Source organism: Puma concolor, chromosome F2 (assembly GCF_028749965.1).
Source record: "Puma concolor isolate L17-30 chromosome F2, mPumCon1.1.hap2, whole genome shotgun sequence".
Taxonomy (NCBI): domain Eukaryota; kingdom Metazoa; phylum Chordata; class Mammalia; order Carnivora; family Felidae; genus Puma; species Puma concolor.
Window position 1 is genome coordinate 73,958,698 of NC_141684.1, and position 21,364 is coordinate 73,980,061.

Below are 21,364 nucleotides of genomic sequence, written 5' to 3' on the forward strand. Positions count from 1 at the left end.
AGACACAGATTATCAAAGCTAACTCAAGAAGGAATAAAAAATCTGAATAGACCTATAATAAGAAAAGACACTAATTTTTTTTTAAATTCCTACAAGGAAAATACCAGAATCAGACAGCTTCACTGGTGAGTTTTACCAAACATTTAAAAAAGAAATAATACCAACTCTTCACAAATTCTCCAAAAATTAAATGAGGAGGTATCACTTCCCAATTCATCCTATGAATCCAGTGTTATCTGGTACTGACATCAGATAAAGATATCACAGGTAAAATAATCTACACACCAGTATTTTTTAAAAATATGGATGCAGGGGCGCCTGAGCGGCGCAGTCGGTTAAGCGTCCGACTTCAGCCAGGTCACGATCTCGCGGTCCGTGAGTTCGAGCCCCGCGTCGGGCTCTGGGCTGATGGCTCAGAGCCTGGAGCCTGTTTCCGATTCTGTGTCTCCCTCTCTCTCTGCCCCTCCCCCGTTCATGCTCTGTCTCTCTCTGTCCCAAAAATAAATAAACGTTGAAAAAAAAAATTAAAAAAAAAAAATATGGATGCAAAAATCCTTAACAAAGTACTAGCAAACTGAATACAGCAACATATAAAAAGCATATACGCCATTAACAAATGTGATTTATCCTAGGAATGCAAGGATGGTTCAACATACAAAAATTAATCAATGAAATACACCATATTAATGCAATAAAGACAAAAATAACACGGTCATCTCAATAGATGCAGAAAAAAGTACTTAACAAAAATCCAACACCCTTTCATGATAAAATCACTAAAAAACCCCTGAGAAATATGACACTGCCTCAACACAATAAAAAGTACCTACACAAAACCACAGCTAACATCATACTTAATGATGAAAGGCTAAATACTTTTCCCCAAAGGTAAGGAACAAGACAAGGACATCTGCTCTTGTCACTTCCATTCAAACTGTATTGGAAGTTATATCCAGGGCAGTTGGGCAAGAAAAAGAAATAAAAGACATACATATATGAAAGGAAAACTACCTCTATTTTCAGAAGACATGATATTCTACATTGAAAATCCTAAAGAAGCCATAAAAAATTTCTTAGGGCTAATAAACAAGTTTAGCAAAGCTGTAGAATGCAAAATCAACATCTGAAAATCAGTTTATTTCCATACATTAGCAATATACAATCTGCAAATTAAATTAAGAGAACAACCTCCTATACAATAGCACCAGTAAGAATAAAATAACAAGAATAAATTTAACAACAACAAGAAAGTGCAAGATTTGGATAATGAAAACTATAACACATCATTGAAAGAAATTAAAGACCTAAATAAATGGGAAGTCATCCTATGTTCATGGATCAAAAGACTTAATATTGTTAAGATGACAATACTCTCCAAATTGATCTACCGAGTGAATGCAACCCTTATCAAAATTGTAGCTACTTTTTTTTTTGCAGAAATTTACAACCTGATTCTAAAACTTATATGGACATGTAAGAGATCCAGAATATCCAAAACAATCTTGAAAAAGAACAAAGTGGGAGAATTCATTTTTCCCAATTTCAAAACTTATTACAAGCCTAAAACAATAAAAACTCTGAGGTTCTGGCACCAGGATAGACATATAGATCAATGGAATATAGAGTTGAGAGTCCAGAAATAAACCTTTCCATGTATGGTCAAAGGGTTTTCAACAAGGGTGCTGAGAGATTTCCTTGGGAATGAACATTCTTTTCCACAAACTGTGCTGGGACAATTGGATATCGATGTGCAAAAGAGTAAAGTTGGACTCCCTACCTCATATCATATACAAAAATTAACACAAAATGGATCAAAACTCCAAATAGAAGAGTTAGAACTATAAAACCCTTAGGAGAAAACATAGGTGTTATGTTTTCATGACCTTAAATTAGGCCATGTTTCTTAGATACAACACCAAAAGTATAAGTAACCAATACATAAATAGATAAATTGGACTTCATCAAAATTAAAAACGTTTGTGCATCCAAAGACCTTACCAAGAAAATGAAAAGACAACCCACAGGATGGGAAGAAATATTGAAAAATCGTATCTGCTAAAGGTAAAGTATCCAGGATATGGGAGGAATTCTAACAACTGAATGATAAAAAGACAAATAACCTACTTAAAAAATGAGCAAAGATTTGCAAGGGCAAATAATCACATAAAAAGATGCACAACATCATTAGTTACTAGAGAAATGCAAATCAAAACCATGAGATATTACTTCATACCTAATGGGATGGCTATAATAAAAAAAAAGACAATAATAAGTGTTGACAAGCACATGGAAAAATTGGAATTCTCATACATTCCTGGTGGGAATGTAAAATAATATAGCCATTTGGAAGCCAGTCATAAAGTTAAATATGAAGTTACCATCTGACCCAGAAAATCCACTTTTCGTTATATACCTAGGAAATTTCAAACATATGGTCACACAAAAACTCGAATGTGAGCATTCACAGTAGCACTGTTCGAAACAAGTGAAAAATGGAAAAAAAAAATGGAAGAGGGCTCAGCTGACTCCCTCTCCTCTGGCTGCCCTCCCCTTTCTCCCTCTTCTTGAGCTCTCTTAACCTCCTGGCAAGGTTGGTTGGGCCCAAAGGGTCCAGTGAACCATTGCTTCTCTTCTCGCACTGTACAGTTGAGCTTCCTGGACTGAGTTCCAGAAAGTTCTGATTAAGGTGAGACCCATCAAAAAAGGCTTGGGGCCAGAGCTTCACAGAGTCGAGTCATCTACAAATGGAGACAGCAGCGTCCATCTCATGGTGCTACCGTGCGGACCAAATGAGGCAAGCCCGTGAAGATCTTGGCACAAAACGCCAATGCGCTGCCTGACCTTTTCTGGTAACGGACGCAATGTTTCTTTATCAGAAATCAAACAGTGGATTTGTGCTCCTCTGATTGGCAGCGTCCCCTCAAAGCCAGAGACTTTGCCTGTCTTAGCTACCTCCGTCCCCTTGCACCTAAAAAGTGCCTTGCACAAAGTAGGTGCTAAATTAATATGAATGCATGCACGAAACAAGTGTTTGCTAAGGAATCTGTCCATCTCTCCCTCGTTACTTAACAGCGCCTTCTACGTACTCAGTGTTCAAAACATGTTTGATGAATCATCTTCATGTCTGAGTATGTAGGTGGCACGGGAACGCTTTCCTAAACGCTTGGTCAGGTGCCCTTCGGTTGCACTGAACTTCTTGTGAGGTTCTGAGCCGTAAGGGAGGAATGCTGAGCTTCAATACAGAAAAATCGAGGGCTGTGGCCTGGATTTGTCAGGACAACAAGCATTTGGAGCACAGGTTGTGCCAAACCCCAGGCCAAACATTTTACACACGTTGCCTTACCTCACCTTGACATCTATATTAGGAGTCATGCAGTATAATCATTCCCATTTTACAGAGAAGAAAGCAAAGCCTTGGAGAGGATGGCGCCTTGTTCACAGGTATGTACTTAGTCAGTGGCAGTCTAGACGCAGACCCAGATTTAAGGCCGGCTTTGAGCTATTTGACCTGTTTCAAGCCATGTGACATTCAGCCACTAAACCTTCACGCCTCTATTTCCTCATCTTTAAAATAGCTAAAATACCTACCCTGCCCACCTGAGTTAATTATTCCATTCAAGGGGAAAAGATACGGCGGAAGCTTTTAAAAAGTGAAAACTTCAAAACAAGTGTAAAAATGATTGTGATTCTCTGAAACAGAACTTACCAGCCCCTTCTTATTCTCAAGTCTTGTGAAATTGTATTTGTCCAATGGACACATTTGGATATACCAGGCATTGACAACCGCAGAACCATGTGTTTAAGATTCAAAACTATGTTTGAGAATCAGATACACTCTATCTGCCATAACAGAATGGGGTTTTTTATTTTCTGGAAAAAAAAAAAAAAACAAAAAAAACAAAACGGATGATGTGGCTCAAATGTGAATCGACATATTTCCTAAATGCTTCTTTAAGAGCCCTAATTACTCATAATGGAATTTCAGCAGCTCATTCCACTTTCCTCTCCCACTGACTTGCCCTGAATTAGGAACCTGATGTGCAGTCTTGATCTGGGGGAAATGAGAGGCTTTTGAAAAAATGCAAAGCATTGCATTAATTCAGGCAATCTAGGTTCCACCATAGAGAGCTAGTCTGACTTGTAAATTCTGGAAAACCACTTGTTCGCCTCAATTGTCTGGCCACATTCACAGTTCATTTTATTTGAAGCAATCATACTGATGTGCAAGTTCTTCATAAGCCATGTTTCCTGCATTTCTTTTTTTCTTAATATGAAATTTATTGTCAAATTGGTTTCCATACGACACCCAGTGCCCATCCCAACAGGTGTCCTCCTCAATACCCATCACCCACCGCACCCCCATCCTCCCACCCCCCCATCAACCCTCAGTTTGTTCTCAGTTTTTAAGAGTCTCTTATGTTTTGGCTCTCTCCCTCTCTAACCTCTTTTTCCCCCCCCTCCCCCATGGTCTTCTGGTAAGTTTCTCAGGCTCCACCTAAGAGTGAAAACATATGGTATCTGTCTTTCCTGTATGACTTATTTCACTTAGCATAACACTCTCCAGTTCCATCCACGTTGCTACAAAAGGCCAGATTTCATTCTTTCTCATTGCCACGTAGTATTCCATTGTGTATATAAACCACAATTTCCTTATCCACTCAATAGTTGATGGGCATTTAGGCTCTGCATTTCTTTTTAAAAATTTTTTTTTCAACGTTTATTTATTTTTGGGACAGAGAGAGACAGAGCATGAACGGGGGAGGGGCAGAGAGAGAGGGAGACACAGAATCGGAAACAGGCTCCAGGCTCTGAGCCATCAGCCCAGAGCCCGACGCGGGGCTCGAACTCACGGACCGCGAGATCGTGACCTGGCTGAAGTCGGACGCTTAACCGACTGTGCCACCCAGGCGCCCCTAGGCTCTGCATTTCTTAATAGAAACTACTGACATGTGTCATTAGCTGACATAAGTTGATAGCTGTAGTTGTCCTTTTTACTTTCTGTTCCTCTCGTCTGAGTTTCCTTGTTTTGTATACGTCTGTTTGTGGCCATGGGGTATCGACTCAGGCCTTATATTCTTTGAGGCTCAGAACAAGGTTCTTCCTCTGCACAGCAGCATATGCTCTCTGCTAGTCTCTACAAAGAAAGAGGAAATTGACAGGCAATGGAGGGATTAGAGAGTTTAGATAAACTCGGTTTATCACGCCTGGCCTTCTGGCAACTAGAGTATCCTTCTTTGGGCATCAGGGCACTTAATCGTCCCCCCACTGCAGCAGAAGCCCCACAGGGTCAGGGCTCACAGCTGCCTAACAAAGCACTGTGTCCCCAGTGTTGATGTAGTGCCTGACACGAGTTGTAGGGGCTCAGTGTGGTGTGTATGAGTGTGTGTGTGTGTGTGTGTGTGTGTGTGTGTGTGAACGAGCATGAGTGTGTGAGTGTGGAACCAGAGAGAGCAGGGAGGCAAAGACGACAAAGAGAAGTTTCACATTTTGAAACATAGCAGAGAATCAAAAAGCAAGCAAAGGGCTTTCCAACTCAGCTAGCATTTACTTAATGCCTGATGCTCTGAGCACCATGCTGAACACACTGAGATGTCCTAAAATTCATGCATGAAATTTTTACACCCTTAGGCATCAGGAGAGCTTGTAGGGATTTCCATGAAGTTTACTGATTGTTTTGACAACTGTAACAAGCATCTAATTCCCACTCATTGGATTAGAAGCAGGATGTTAGGGGTGTGATGGAGGCTATTTGTGGACATATGACAGCAGCAGGAAGTGATAGCCTCAGAAGGAACACATAAGCCGTATATAACATGAAAAAATATGAATATTTGTATTCAAGCCATTGCTTTCCCTCAGCCAACTGAAGGAAACTGTGTGTGTGTGTGTGTGTGTGTGTGTGTTTCCGGGGCTGTTGTTGTAGAGAAGAGGGATAGCAAGTAAAGGAGTAAAAAGAATAGATCAGGGTAAGGAAAACGGAGATAAATACTAACCAGGCTGTATTTGAAAGGAGCTGGTAGGATTATAAGAGGCAGTAGGAAGGACAAAACTTCAGAAAGTTTGCCTGGGGTTGTGAATGTATTTCCCCTTCACCATTTGAAAATCTTTAATTTTGACATAATCATAGATCGACAGGAAGTTGCGAGATGATAGTAAGAGGTCCCATGCCCCCTCTCCTTTAGGTATTTTGCTTGTTTTCATTTGTTTGAGGGGCAATTCTAAAGGGCTTAATTGTTCAGATATTAGGTTGGTGTTTTCTCTGTGATATCCTGCCGTGACATTCCATACAACCCATCCCTGTGTGTTTATATGTGATTCACCAACCATTTCCATGTTGTCAAATCCAGTGTTGGTCATTTTTTTCAACCTCCAGGTAGTATGTGATAGTTAATCACTGATCTCTCTTCAAATGCATTCTCCTTTTGCTTCCTGTGACACCACATTCTCTTGATTTTCTTCCTGGTTCTTCCTTACCCCTCTCTTCGCCTGCTCTTGACCTCAGTAAGTGGAGTGTTTTGTGGCCTGGTGTTGGGCTCTGTTCTTTTCCTGGCCTTTATGGTCTCCCTTGGTGATCTTGTAAGGTCTTTTGGCTTTAAGTACCACCCAAATGCTGAAGGCTTGAGGTTTCTATTCCCAACTTGGTTTTTCTTCCTAGCTTCAGACTCTTTCAAGTTCAGTTGTCAACTTGGCAACACATAGCAATCTACAGAACTAAAGATTGTATTTTGACCCGTTGCCCTCCAAAATCCGTCTCTCTCTACTCTAAAGCATTGCTGTATACGAACTAGCTCGTGTCTACACCAAGCTCTTTGTATCTTAACCACGTTTCCTCTTATTGCCTCTGTTTGTTTCTGGTTCTTAGACATACCAAGTTCATCCTTGACTCAGGACCTTTCATGTGGTGTTCCCTCTTCCTGAAATTCTTTTCCTTGTGGTGCGCCCGGGTGGCTCAGTTGGTTAAGCATCAACTTTGGCTCAGGTCATGATCTTACAGTTCGTGGGTTTGAGCCCCGCATCGGGCTCTGTGCTGACAACTCGGAGCCTGGAGCCTGCTTGGAATTCTGTGTCTTCCTCTCACTCTGCCCCTCCCCCACTCGCACTCTGTCTCTCTCTGTCTCTCAAAAATAAACATTAAAAAAATTAAAAAAAATTAAAAGTCTCTTCCTTCTGATTCTCACTTGACTAATCACTTCTTGTCATTCAGATCTTAAATGTCACCTCCTCGGACAGCCCTTCCCTGAACGCCATGTCTAAAGTTGCTCTCATCCCCGATACTCTCTACACCGTGTTTTATTTTATTCATAACACTTATATTTTAATAGCTGTCTCTCTACTGAAAGAGAGTCTCCATTAGATTAGGCAATCTGTCTATCTTGTTAACACCTATAACCAGAATACTTTTGAAGAATTCTTGGCACAGAGTAGGTGCTCAAGTAATATATATGTGTGTTGGAATAAAATTTAGAAGGATACATACCATACAAGTTAACGGTTGTTAGCTCTGAGTGGGCAGTAGTAGGGAAGGTTAGTTATAAATTGACTTTCACTTTCTACCAAGATAGGTTTCAGTTAGTCTTAAATTATTTGAAATGAAATTGCATTACTTTAACAACTAGAAAAAGTAACAATGTATTTTCAATGAGCAAAAATGGTTGATAAAATTTTGGTGCTTAAAATAAACTGTTTAAGTGGCAGGTGGACTTATGTGGGATACCTGCTTGAGAATGTTAGGTAAGTAATGTGTTACTATATATAGCAAAATATTTATGATTTTGTGAACGCGCTGAAACGTGAAGCAGTAGAAACATTTCACCCAGTTCTCTTTCCTTTGAACTTGACCACGATTATCTCTTGCAAATGATTTAAATTGATTTCTTCTTCAAAAGGTAACAAGATCTACTCATTAGCTTGATGATAATGTATGTTTTATTTTTCTTTATATTATTACATTTTACATTGCTATTTGATATCCTGAACACGTTTATGTTTTGTTCTCTTTATAAGCATACTAAACTTGCAATATTAGCTGTTGTTGCCAGGTCTGAATGTTAAGTCAGTGTATGTTTGAGAGACCTTCAACTTATCAAGTATTCCAGGTCTCTGATTGTTTTGGAACCTCTTCTGATACCTGTGGACTTAGTTCAAGGCCAGTTGTTTTTTTTTTTTTTTTTTTTTTCTAATAAGATGAACAAATGGTTAATTGTTTGCTTTGGTCACTCAAGTGGAGGATCCTACCTTATATAAAAGTCTAGCTAGAGTCTCTGTTTGGTGACATCCTTACCTTTCTAATCAGAGAGTCGGATTAGAGTTTGCACTAGATTTGTAAAATGATGACCGTATCTTTGATCTGGGGGATTGTGGTAGCAGTGTGCTGTTGTTTGTGGCTTATTCTTGGAATGAGGAGAAGGTAAGGAAGGTTTTATCTTTAAATTGCATTTTAGTTCATTCATTTAATAGTCTTTTACCTTCATTGTTATATAATAAATTTGGTGTTCTGCACTTATACACATTAGCATTTTCTTCTTTAATTAAAAAACTTAAAAATTTTAAATTAATAAAAATTTTTAAAGTGAGACCTTATATCTAACAAAAGATAGAATGACAGGGTTTCCCTTTTAGTTTTGACATATCCATGGTCATGCAAAAATGTACAAACTTGTTAAACATACCCGCCAAACTTTATAAGGTCTCTTTGCATGTTTATGTGTGTCTGTAAAGATGAAGTCTGGATTAGTAAGGATACAAATGGTAAGTGGGGTCTGCAGTGGGAAGGGTTTCTTTCTAATATGAGGATTAAAAAGATGCTCTGTTAGTTCTTGTGCATCGTATGGACTCAGCCTAGGTTTGGACAAGAGCACAGAGCCTGCATTGATTATTCTGTCACTTTCTTCTCATTAATGATAATCAACCATGCGACATTGGGAAACTGCTACATATATATACTATCACTTTTATTTGTGTGTCGTTTATAATTGGTTCAAGCATATAAGAAGTACAAATAGAGTCACATACATAGCCATATTTCTTTACCTTCTGATTGGCTCAAAGAGCATTTGGGGGAGGGGTATGTAAGTATTCTGTTATATCAATCTCCAAAAGACGGAATTACCCAAAACATGTCTTTGGCTATGTAGATTGCTATGTGTTGTCCATCTTTTATAAGTTTTTTGGTGTGTGTGCTTTACGGTATTTTAATTCAGGCCTGATAATTTCTAGTTTTAGTGAACCTTACTTATCTTTGAACTACAATGAAAATAATTATTTTATGCTAAGTAATTCTGTCAAGAGGGATAGGAGTTTATGTTGGGAAATTAATGTTGATATTATTTAATAAAAACATTTAAAATAGCGTGAAAGACTGTGTTGGGCCACCTGGGTGGCTCAGCTGGTGAAGCATCTGACTCTTGGTTTCAGCTCAGGTCGTGATTTTATGGTTGTGAGATTGAGCCCTGCATTGGGCTCTGTGCTGGGCACGGGGCCTGCTTGGGATTCTTTCTCTCTCTCCCTCTGCCCCTCCCTCACTTACACTCTCTATTAAAAAAAAAAAAAAAAGACTGTGTGTCAACTATATTTGAAAAAAGATGCAAAAAAATAGCATGAGTGTTGAATCACAATTGATGATCCTGTCAACACTTACATAATTTCATCTTATAATAACCTAATTTTTTTTAATGAGATTCTTATTGTCAAATATCACTATAGAATGATATCTTTAAGTTATGAAGATTCTGAACACTTCAATTTTGCCATCTTCTCTGCAATTCAGTATTCTATATCTTTAAGGGTAACAATAAAAGAAAACATTCTGAGATACTCAGGCCAATGATGCTTAGAAAAAATATAAACACTAGAATGTAGGTAGTTTCATCTGTACTGAGAGCAAGAATCTTGTTGGCCTTGTTGATTCTTTTATCCTCATCACTGGGAAAAATGACTATCATTTAGTAGACAATAAGTTTTGTGGAATGCATGGATGGATGGATGGATGGATGGATACAGCAATCATTTTCATGTTACTAAGTTAATACAACCCATTATTTTAGCAAAAGATGAGGGCCCCAGGGACAAAAAAACTATCTAGAACTGTAGAGAGCTTTGAAGCTGACAGTCAGTAGTAAAAGTTTAAAAACCAGGTGTAAATAAAAAACAATGTGTAATTTCTCATATCTATCATGTATTTGTGTCTTACAGACAGATGGGTGAACCACCTCTGGAGAATGGGTTGATTCCGTACCTGGGATGTGCTCTGCAATTTGGGGCGAATCCTCTTGAGTTCCTGAGAGCAATTCAAAAGAAACATGGTCCTGTTTTCACCTGCCGATTGATGGGAAACTATGTCCACTTTCTCACGAATCCCTTGTCATATCAGAAAGTGTTGTGCCATGGAAAATACTTGGATTGGAAAAAGTTCCACTTCACTACTTCTGCAAAGGTAACCCGTTTCCCGTGTGTATAGCATTCTGCTTCTTTGTTTTCTACTTCTGAACATGTCAGTTTACTTAGCATTTTGATGTACTTAGACTTAAAAAATAGAGGTGGCGAAGAGGGTTACCCTTACACGGAGATTCTTAGAAATATAATAGATCCAATTAGATATAACCTCTTGGTACTAGTCATTTCCAAAGTCAAAATAGGTATAGATTTGTCATTTCTTAACTACCTAGACTGAGAGAAAAATGGAATATTTTGCTGAGCCACATGGCACTGTATCAGTAAGACAGGTACAAACTCACTCTTGTCAACGATGTCTACATGACTCCCAGAGCACATGTGGTGGGAACTTACCCCTGAACAACTGTTTTGCCACACTCTATGCCACACCGGTTGTTCAATTTTGTTAAGCAACTGATCAGATATTTTGGTATCGCTTAGCTATAATCTAAGAGGCTCCTTAATAGAGAAAGGAGTTAGCCAATATTTAGTGAGCCTCCGCAAGGAAGTATCAGACACAGTCTCTGCTCTAAGCAGATTAAAGTCTGGTAAAGTACATCTACAAAAAATATAGAAGAGAACTGATGACTAAGACAAATATAGATTAGTACCAAATTAACCTTACAATAGATGCAGTAGCATAAGAAAAGTAAGAAATAGGCAACTTGTGTGGGTTGAGGGATATTCCACCGAAGAACTGGAATTTCAACTTGGCTTTTCAGGAAGCCATGTCTTTGAAAAGTTCTCTGTATGTGGAAAGGCCAATTTCCCTCCTTCCCTTTTTTTTTTTTAACAAGTAGAAGATTATGAAAGTATCTCATCTGTTTTTCAGCCACTTTCTAGCACTGCATCAGGTTTAATCTCTTTTCTCACACATTTCATCTATCGTCAGGTATTTGGGCACAGAAGCATTGACCCAAGTGACGGAAATACCACTGAAAACATAAACAAAACTTTCATCAAAACCCTGCAGGGCGATGCCTTGAATTCCCTCACAGAAGCCATGATGGAGAACCTCCAACTTGTCATGAGACGTCCACTGGTAGCTAAGTCAAACACGCCTGCCTGGGTGACAGAAGGGATGTATTCCTTCTGCTACCGAGTGATGTTTGAAGCTGGGTATTTAACCCTCTTTGGCAAAGATCTTACAGGGCAAGATGCACAAAAAGCACTTATTCTAAATAACCTTGACCACTTCAAGCAGTTTGACAAAATCTTTCCGGCTCTGGTAGCAGGCCTCCCCATTCATGTGTTCAAGACCGCGCACCATGCTCGGGAAAAACTGGCAGAGGGCTTGCGACACGAGAACCTCGGAAAGAGAGACCACATCTCAGAACTGGTCAGGTTTCTGAATGATATGCTTTACACCTTAGATGACATGGAGAAGGCCAAGACACACCTCGCTGTCCTCTGGGCATCACAAGCAAACACCATTCCGGCGACTTTCTGGAGCTTATTTCAAATGATTAGGTAACGAGCCACGTATCCGTTGGTTTCTTTATTTGAATAGAGAGAAGAAGGGGCGCCTGGGTGGCGCAGTCGGTTAAGCGACCGACTTCAGCCAGGTCACGATCTCGCGGTCCGTGAGTTCGAGCCCCGCGTCGGGCTCTGGGCTGATGGCTCAGAGCCTGGAGCCTGTTTCCGATTCTGTGTCTCCCTCTCTCTCTGCCCCTCGCCCGTTCATGCTCTGTCTCTCTCTGTCCCAAAAATAAATAAACGTTGAATAGAGAGAAGAAAATCTACTATCTTCACTTAAAAAAAAAGTCATCGTACTTTGTCATGCTGTCAATCAAGAGTGTGACATTTACGTTATAAGTGCTTAACAGGTATCAGCTCATCCAATCCACATAAAAACATAAGCAAATGTGACTGGTAAATGCATCTTGTAGAAGCGGAGACCTTCCTAGGGTAAAATAACACACTATGTAGGGTCAGTTCAGGCCGCCTGGGCCCAGAGCCCTGGCTTTCAACCTCAAGCTGTTCCTCATGATGCCTCCTTAAGTTGATGAATTCTGTCTTCATAGTCACAAAAATATATTTAAGCGCTTCTGACTTCTGGACAGTAAGAGGGCAGTACCTATGCCTTATTCATTTGTGCATCAATAGTTTGGTTTTTTTCGCTCCATTATTACTTCTTAGAGTTTATCTCATCAACTATGATAGCTGTGGATCAGTCATATTATTATTAATCGTTATTGATGGGATTTAGCTAGATTTTGCCTTTTAAATGTACATAACGAAAACACTGTATGTAATATACACTTTACATAACGTGATTTTCTTCCCAAGTGTTTTTAGAAATTTGCCATTCAAATTGTTTACTGAATTATCCCAGTTAAGTTGAGTGTTTCGTGTCACATGGATACAAAACTACTATTCTGTACCATTGGGAAAGCCAAATTCCCACTGATGGTTGACTATGCTATGCCTTTAATATAAAAAATATCTAGAAACAATTTCAGACATAGAACCCCATTACAAATCTGCCTCAGATGTTAAATGGCTTCCAAAGTTTTTACTTGAGAAAGCTCTATCCAGAATAAATTTATATATTTACCGTAAGGTTACAACATCAACGTAATATCATCAAGGTAATAGTAGCCATTTTATGATAGCCACACATATACTTATGAGACTCAATTTACTGCAATCGTGTTCTATAGATCCCTTCTACTAAATGTCATGGCATCTACTAAATGTCCATGCACTGAAATGAAGTGCCATTCATTTTACAAGTCAACACGCTAGAACAATAACTTATAATATGCATGGAAGAGCTATTGTTCTACCTGAAATCGTGGTATGGATTTTAAGAGTAAATTCAGATTTCCATTTGCACTCTATAATTGTTATCTTAGAGGCAATTTTCCTCCTCCATTGCTATGTGTGTGACTGACTTGGCCAGGTACTCCTTATTAGAATCATTTATTTATAGAAGTATGCCCCAAGTTTTACTTCTATGTCGCAAGGCCTTGTAAGGCAACAATTCTTGCGAATATCCAAGGACTTAAACACAAGTGCAAAACGGAGTAACAAGTAACTGCGAATGCCCCTTCCCCACCTTCTCTGGCGTCTTGGCCGCCTCCTTAAAAGAAGGGGAAAACTCCTATTTGTTGGCAGCTCCTTTGGTATAGACACCATTTATTTTCTGCACATCTTTTCTTTTCTCAACATTTGATAGGAGCCCTGAAGCACTGAAAGCAGCCACTGAAGAAGTGAAAAGGACCCTAGAGAATGCTGGCCAAAAAATCAGCTTTGAAGGCAGTCCTATTTGTCTGAATCAAAGGCAACTGAATGAGACACCAGTGCTAGGTACGTTTACTATGTTACATTTCATTGTGCGCCACAAACGGTAATCGTCAACGTGCATTACGTACTTACTTTGTAAGCATGAAGCTAAGTATTTCATGTGTGTTGTCCTGTTTGAGCCTCACAGCAATCCTATGACTGGGGACTAGTTTCTATATAACCAGAGAGGAAATTGATATTTAAAGGTTAAGTTCTGAACTGGGATAGAATGGTGGACCCAGAGACAGTGTTTATGTGGGACTCCTGACCCTACATTTCTCAACTGTGTCTCTGCCCTGCCCGACTCTTACCACTCATGTTATGATTACTGGGAGCATATTACTCATTTTCATGGAACAAAGAGGAAAAAGTACCATCAAGAAACCACAATTAGCTGCATGGGTGGACTGATGGGATTGAAGGTTGTTTTACTTTTCTTATCTTTGCTTCTCCGTGTTTTACAGAAATACGAAAGTATTCTATGTGTGTAGTGAAAAGAGTTTTCTTCTTGTTTTTGTTCCTTTTCTCTTGAGGAAAGAAACCAGTGTATGCAATTAGGGGCAGCAGGCCTTAGCGGAGGTGACCATGAGGCAAGAAGCATAGATCCTATGTTGGGTTGTGCCCACCATGGATGACCCCCAGACATGTCGCTTCATTTTGGGGGGCCTTGCTTTTCTCATTTGTAAAATAAAGCTGCTAACACACTATGATTTTATATACAATCATGTGATGAGCACCTAAAACACGAGAGTTAAAAGGACAGAGGCTAGAGGATCAGGCTAGACCTTCGCATGAGATCTTCATATTTTAGCTACTTTCAGGGTGGTTCTTTCTGCCCCTTTACATCATACAACATCAGAGTGTAGTGATGAAAATGGGTTCTTGGAAACACTCAACGGTAGCTGCGTTAAACATCCGGGAAAATGTTTCCATATAAAAAGGTTAGCAGTATATTCAATCTCAAAAGTAATTAACTTTGACTGATTCACATGAAAGTGATTCACTGATTTTTCTGTTGTATTGGATGTCTAGTGACAGATAGAAATAAGATGATTTTAGCTATAAAATTATGGAAGTCTAGTTCCCATTGGTGTCCAAGAAGATTATATCTTGATCAAATGATTATTTCAAACTCAGATTATCAGATTAAAAGGCACATTCAGACACAAGTGAATCACTGGTTATAGCACAGGGGCAACAGAATAAAGTTTGGGAAGGTTTTATCTGGCCGGCTGTCCCGAGTTTGTTCAACTTTGTGTAATAGGTTGCTATCAGTATTTCAGACTCCATATTATGAGGCTTTTGAATACATGACTTGTTCTTCCATTCATCCTTCTTTACCTCCTTCTCCTTCTTGCTTCCTTTAACAATATTTAGATAGTATCATCAAGGAGTCTCTGAGGCTTTCCAGTGCCTCCCTGAACATCCGGACGGCTAAAGAGGATTTCACTTTGCACCTCCAGGACGGTTCCTATAACATCCGCAAAGATGACATCATAGCTCTTTATCCGCAGTTGATGCATTTAGATCCAGAAATCTACCCAGACCCTTTGGTAAGTGACTGTTAATCCCAGTTCGATACCCAGGGGAGGCCTACCCAGATGGAAATAAAGAGGAAATTTATCATTGCAGAATTGATTTAACCATTGAAACCATAGATGGGCATTGCCTCCTGAATTATGTCCAGTATTCATATATGTTGGAAAACCTGGAGGCTGTCCTGAATTTTAAAATTCCTGGTATTTGTCATCACATCATCTTTGCCTGATTTTGTTTGCAGTCATGATAAGAGAGTTGCTGGCTTCCTTTTTCCTTAAGTACTGCTCCCGAATCCAGGAAATTAGAAGCTAATATATATATTGGCTCTTCTAGTTTCTAATCTGAACTTGTCCTTCTTGTCCTGCCTAATAGAGGAACTAGTCACCCAGGCAGGATGGAAGGTGTTATAAAGCTTTTTCTGTTCCTGTCGGTTCTTGTTAAGCTCCTATTCCCAATTACTTTCTGAGTCAAGGTGGGGAATTTGCTAAATTACCCACAGATTGGATTAAAAACGAGAATGACTCCTTGGAGCCTCCAGGTCAAGCAAGAGACAGATTCCTTTAAAACTAGCTGATAGATTTATTTTCTTTGTATTTTTATTGCAGACTTTTAAATACGATCGATATCTTGATGAAAATGGGAAGACGAAGACCACCTTCTACAGCAACGGAATCAAGTTGAAGTATTACTACATGCCCTTTGGGTCAGGAGCGACCATATGTCCGGGAAGACTATTTGCTGTGCAGGAAATCAAACAGTTTTTGATTCTGATGCTTTCCTATTTTGAACTAGAGCTTGTGGACAGTCATGTTAAATGTCCCCCTCTGGACCAGTCCCGCGCAGGCTTGGGCGTTTTGCCGCCACTAAATGATATCGAGTTTAAGTATAAATTCAAACATTTGTGAACATACGGTTGGCAAAAGAGGACGAGAAATCACGTGACTGGCCTGCATCACACCATCACGTATCAGTCCCTCTGGACAGTCACATTTGGCCGTGGTGGCACTGATTCACAGGTCAACGTGCTTGTAAATCTTAACATTTTGGTGACAGTTCCCAGATGCTATCTCAGACTGTGCTAGCGAAAAAAACTAGCTTCTAGAAGCACAATACTTTGTTTTCATTTGAATAAGTCAGTGAATGTTCATATAGCCAGGGACTGAAGTTCATTATTTAAAAAAAAAAAAAAAAAAGTCTTTCCTCTCCCCCACCCCCAGAATGAAGATATTCCGATTGGCAAATGGTTTTATTTTTTTTTCCTAAGGAAATGATTTCATTTTTATAAAAACCACCCAACAATTATGTAGAAGGTACAGATTCACGTTTTAGTGAAACAACATGATGTTTTGAGTAGATATGGGATATCTGGTTGTTTTGTTTTTTGTTTTTTGTTTTTTTTAGAGTATAGCCCTTTCATTGTCCAGCACCTGTGACAGATTCATGTCATTCTAAAGGATACAGGAAGTTTAGAGCATTATTAGCCCTTTTAAAGGAAAAGGAGGGGGTAGGCACACCCAGAAGTAAGCAAATATCTTAACACATGGTAAATGTGCTGCTCGTACAAACAAGCCCACACCTGACATGCTCCCACCACAGTCAAATGTAGACGCATATTATAAAGATATTTCAAATGGTTTTATCGTGCTTCTTAATCAAAACAAAATGTTTTTTTTTTCAGCGTTCCCTATAGTATTCAGGGCTTTTAAAATGATGACCTTGAGATCCTAAACACATTAGAGATGGTTTTAATATTCTCTGTGGTTCAATGTACTTTTGCTGGAAACTCTAATGTCTACGTCAGGTTTCAACTATTTTATCTATGTCTTCATCAGATTTCATGTGAATGAGAAGATTGTTTTCAGAGAAGGCAGTTTTTTCTGGTATTACTAAACATCCATCAATGAAGAGAATGTAGCTCTCATGTGATATCTTTTAAAATAAAAACTGGATGAAAATGACTGCTTAAAACAACTTTGGAGATAAAACATGCAAAGAGTTCGTTAACTATAGCTCGACATTGGGTTTTATTTAAATACGTTTTATCTTTAAGCGACTTGTAGCTGAAGGAAAAGTAATTGTGGGCTATATGGTAGTGTTTAACTCCTGTATACAACAGTGCTTTGGTAAAATATTTGAAACATTGGAGTTATCAGCTGTACTATTTTTATCGATATTTCTGTATGTATATATATGTAAATATAATTTACTTTTTTCTTGTACTACAAATTCTAAGAAAATCTGTTACATTTGAAAATTTTGAAATGATTCACCTTTCAGAAATAAACGTGTGAACGTGTGTGTATGTTAAATTCTTCAATATTCCGAATGCTTCAAACATTCACCTAGTGACAGGCTGTGACAATTTTGCTTATTATTCATCTCTTAGAAAAAACAAAATATTCCTTCACTCAAAAATTTCCTCCATACTTCATACAAGTCATTGAAGATTTTTAATCTTGCTATTTAATATTACTGTGGAATTATCTCTTGTGCGGGTTTTTTTACATATTAAGAAAATTAAACTCATTTCTATATGGTTCAAGATGGACAAAATTCTGTTTTTATAGCAAATTGTTTTATCTATTTACTTATTGTTTACTTATAATGTTTATTTACTTATTTTGAGAGAGAGAGAGAGAGAGAGAGACAGAGTGAGGAGGGGAGGGGCAGAGAGAGAGGGAGACACAGAATCCCAAGCAGGCTCCAGGCTCTGAGCTGTCGGCACAGGGCCCGATGCAGGGCTTGAACCCACGAACCCTGATATTGGGACTTGAGCTGAAATCAAGGGTCAGACACTTAACCGACTAAGCCACCCAGGCGCCCCTATGGCAAACTGTTTTACACTAAATTTCTAATTGTGGCTCCCCGATATATTTTACAGCTTGGCGAACGTGTCTATACATCTTTCCACGTCTTGATTCTCGTAGAGTAAGGTCTGGCCGTGGATACAACTGTGGGCCAAAGGTACCTCTCCACCTGTTTTTGCATAGGTTGAAAGCTAAGAATGATGCGTACAGCTTTCAACGGGTGCAAGAAAGTCGAAAGGCTGTTTCGTGACGTCTGAAAATCACACGAACTTCAGATCTCCGCGTCCATAAGTGAGGTCTTACTCAGGGACACAAGCAAATCCATTTGTGTTCGTGTCTCGGCTGCTCTTGTAATGCCGCTGCGGGGCTGAGTAGTTGGCACAGAGAACATGCGGTTATAAAGCTTCAAAGATTTATTAGGTTGTAAAGCCTAAAAGCCTATTAACGGCTACATGTATTCAGGGTGATGCAGTCCGGGTCCAAGCTTGAACACTCACTTCACTTGCTTCACTTATCTCATTTGATCCTCCTAAGAGTCCTTGGAGGTGCTTGTTACTTTTACCCCTGTGTGAGAGAGGAGAGAGAGGGAACTCCAGAAAGGTCAAGTCACGGACCCAAGGTTACAGTGCTGGCCAGTGGCAGCGTATTGGAATCCAGGCTGTTCCCTCTCGAGAGCCAACTTTTTTCACCTCGTGGCAAGTCAAAGTGACAGGCTGTGTCTCTGGACTCAGGTCGTCGAAGGTAGGCCACAGTTAACAGAATCCGTAATGTCATTTCTATCCTAAAATCTCGACCGTGGGGGAGCCTCGTCCGGCCACGCTCAGCTGGTCCAGGGTTGCCAGGATGCTGGTGGTGGGACTCCAACCACGCGTGCGTGAGGAGCTGCTGTGTAATCACATACAATGTCGCTACGTTCAACTGTGGTCCCTTTCGCGGGGAAGGCAGTCCTCTGCCTCACCGATAGCTCGGACTTGTTCTTTGTGGAGTCTCCGTCTGTCTCTCTCAGGATCAGTGTTAGACATTTTTGGGGTGGCTGGGTTTCAGGCTCCAGCCTCCATCTCATTGATAGATAACCGAATGCCAATGTCATACTCACCAGCCCCTTCTCTACATCACCTCGACTGATCCCAATTCAGAGGCTTGGACACCCAAGGCACCCAAGGCATTAATGTTTCGCAGAGCATCACAGATTATTCAGATTCTTCTAGTCTAAGCTCTCCTTTTAGTTAGAAACTGGTATCTGTTGAGAGAGAAGCGATTTTGCTAAAAAGGTTGCACAGCAAGGTCCAGGACAGGCCCGAATCTAGAAATCTCCAGCAGACAACAGTAGTCGCTGAATGAGTCGGTATATATTTAACATTAAGGACCTTGCTCTCCAAACCAGAGGCATTAGTTTTTTTTTTCATAGACTCCACCAAGTCCATTTCTTTATCTATAAAGATATACATGAAAAAAAAAATAGAAAAATTACAAGTATTCATAAACTTTAATACTACGATATTTTTATAGAATTCCAGCCTTGGGGCGCCTGGGTGGCGCAGTCGGTTAAGCGTCCGACTTCAGCCAGGTCACGATCTCGCGGTCCGTGAGTTCGAGCCCCGCGTCGGGCTCTGGGCTGACGGCTCGGAGCCTGGAGCCTGTTTCCGATTCTGTGTCTCCCTCTCTCTCTGCCCCTCCCCTGTTCATGCTCTGTCTCTCTCTGTCCCAAAAATAAAAATAAAAAACGTTAAAAAAAAAAATTAAAAAAAAAAATTAAAAAAAAAGAATTCCAGCCTTTATTTGAAAAAAAGCAATACACCAACAATGTCTGGTATCCTTAACCCCATTTGCTAAAAACCACTTCCCAGTCAGCGAAAGTGACCCCAAATCTGCTGTTAAGTTAATCAGAATGTAGATGGGACCGTCGGGAGTTCTAGAGCCAATTTATCACGGACTAAATGCATGATAATTTCGAGAATGTTCAGAGTTTGTGTGAGACAGGCTTTGACACAAGGGAGAGCTTACAGGAGAAAGGACGATCTCCCTGACGTGCTGTTTTGCAAAACTTCAAACGCTGAGAAGAGGTTAGAGAACACAGTGAAAACGCCCTCCACTCTCATCCAGATCGGCCACGTTCACACTTCGCCACGTCTGCTTTTACCAAGAAAGATGGCTTGACGAGTGATTTTCGCTAGGGTTTTCATTTGTAATCATCTTCCTTTTAAGTTTCCAATTTGGCGTTTTTGTCTCTGGTTCCTCTGAACCTTCTGGGAGGAAAAAGGGACGAGGGAACCAGGTGGTAAGTGAGGTACGGATTCTCTTCCCCACTGTCCATCAATACGTGTTCCATCAATATGTAATCTTGTTTTACTTTTCTGGCAGGAAAAAAAGAGAGATTCACTTCAACTCCCTGGGAAACAGAAATTGTTTTTGGTTTTGTTTAATTTTTTTTAACGCTTATTTATTATATTATTGAGAGAGAGAGACAGACAGAGCATGAGTGGGGGAGGGGCAGAGAGAGAGGAAGACACAGAATCCGAAACAGGCTCCAGGCTCTGAACTGTCCGCACAGAACCCCACTCGGGGCTTGAACCCATGAACCCTGAGATCATGACCTGAGCCGAAGTCGGACGCTTCACCGACTGAGCCACCAGGCGCCCCTGTTTTTGTTTGTGTCTTTTTTTTTAAACAAACAGAGAGACCCCTGGGTGGCTCAGGCGGTGAAGCATCTGACCCTTGATTTCAGCTCAGGTCATGATCTCAGGGTTCATGAGATGGAGCCCTGCATCGGGCTCTGTGCTGATGGCGTGGAGCCTGCTTGGGACTCTCTCTCTCTCTATTCTCTCTCTCTGCCCCTCCCCCATGCTTGAGCTTTGTTTCTCTCAAAACAAATAAACTTAAAAAAACCGATGTGTGTGTATATATATACACATACATGTAGGGAAATACATCCAGGAAACTATTTTTCTTCAGAATTTTTCTTTGAGTGTGTTGGTGAGTATATGGCCAGGGAGAAGGTAGGTCCAGGGATTTAGAGAAGCCTTTGGTGCTCCAAGTAACGTGTGTCGGTCAAGGGCTGTCCTTGAGAAGCGAGGGCAGGTGTCCTGGGGGTGTTTTGGCGTGAACACAGGACAATCAGGCAGACTCAGCAGTTAGTTTCTCAGAAATATGGACCTTAGTTCCTTTACTTCATCACTTCTTTGGAGTGATTCCAGGGCAAGCCGGTTCCACAGGAGGCTAACTGTATTTTATTCCCCTCCACTGCTCGCCAGTGCTCCGGACTGGGGTTCTACCTACAGCAGGAGTTCCGATGATGTTTG

The 21,364-nt window shown here is 40.1% G+C and overlaps 1 protein-coding gene across 1 annotated transcript; it reads left to right on the forward strand.

Moving 5' to 3' along the window:
• Positions 1–8,238: 8,238 nt before the first annotated feature.
• CYP7A1 (cytochrome P450 family 7 subfamily A member 1) lies at positions 8,239–17,554 on the forward strand. The gene is made up of 6 exons (XM_025922859.2): positions 8,239–8,407; positions 10,192–10,432; positions 11,324–11,901; positions 13,613–13,743; positions 15,097–15,272; positions 15,864–17,554. The coding sequence occupies exons 1-6, from the start codon at positions 8,328–8,330 to the stop codon at positions 16,161–16,163; spliced, it is 1,506 nt and encodes a 501-aa protein (XP_025778644.1). The 5' UTR covers positions 8,239–8,327; the 3' UTR covers positions 16,164–17,554.
• Positions 17,555–21,364: the final 3,810 nt, after the last annotated feature.

Coding starts and splice junctions, on each gene's coding strand:
- CYP7A1 (XM_025922859.2), top strand. CDS start 8,328: ATGATGACCGTATCTTTGATCTGGGGGATTGTGGTAGCAGTGTGCTGT. Junction 10,433..11,323: donor ACTTCACTACTTCTGCAAAG/GTAACCCGTTTC, acceptor ATCTATCGTCAG/GTATTTGGGCACAGAAGCAT. Junction 13,744..15,096: donor GAATGAGACACCAGTGCTAG/GTACGTTTACTA, acceptor AACAATATTTAG/ATAGTATCATCAAGGAGTCT.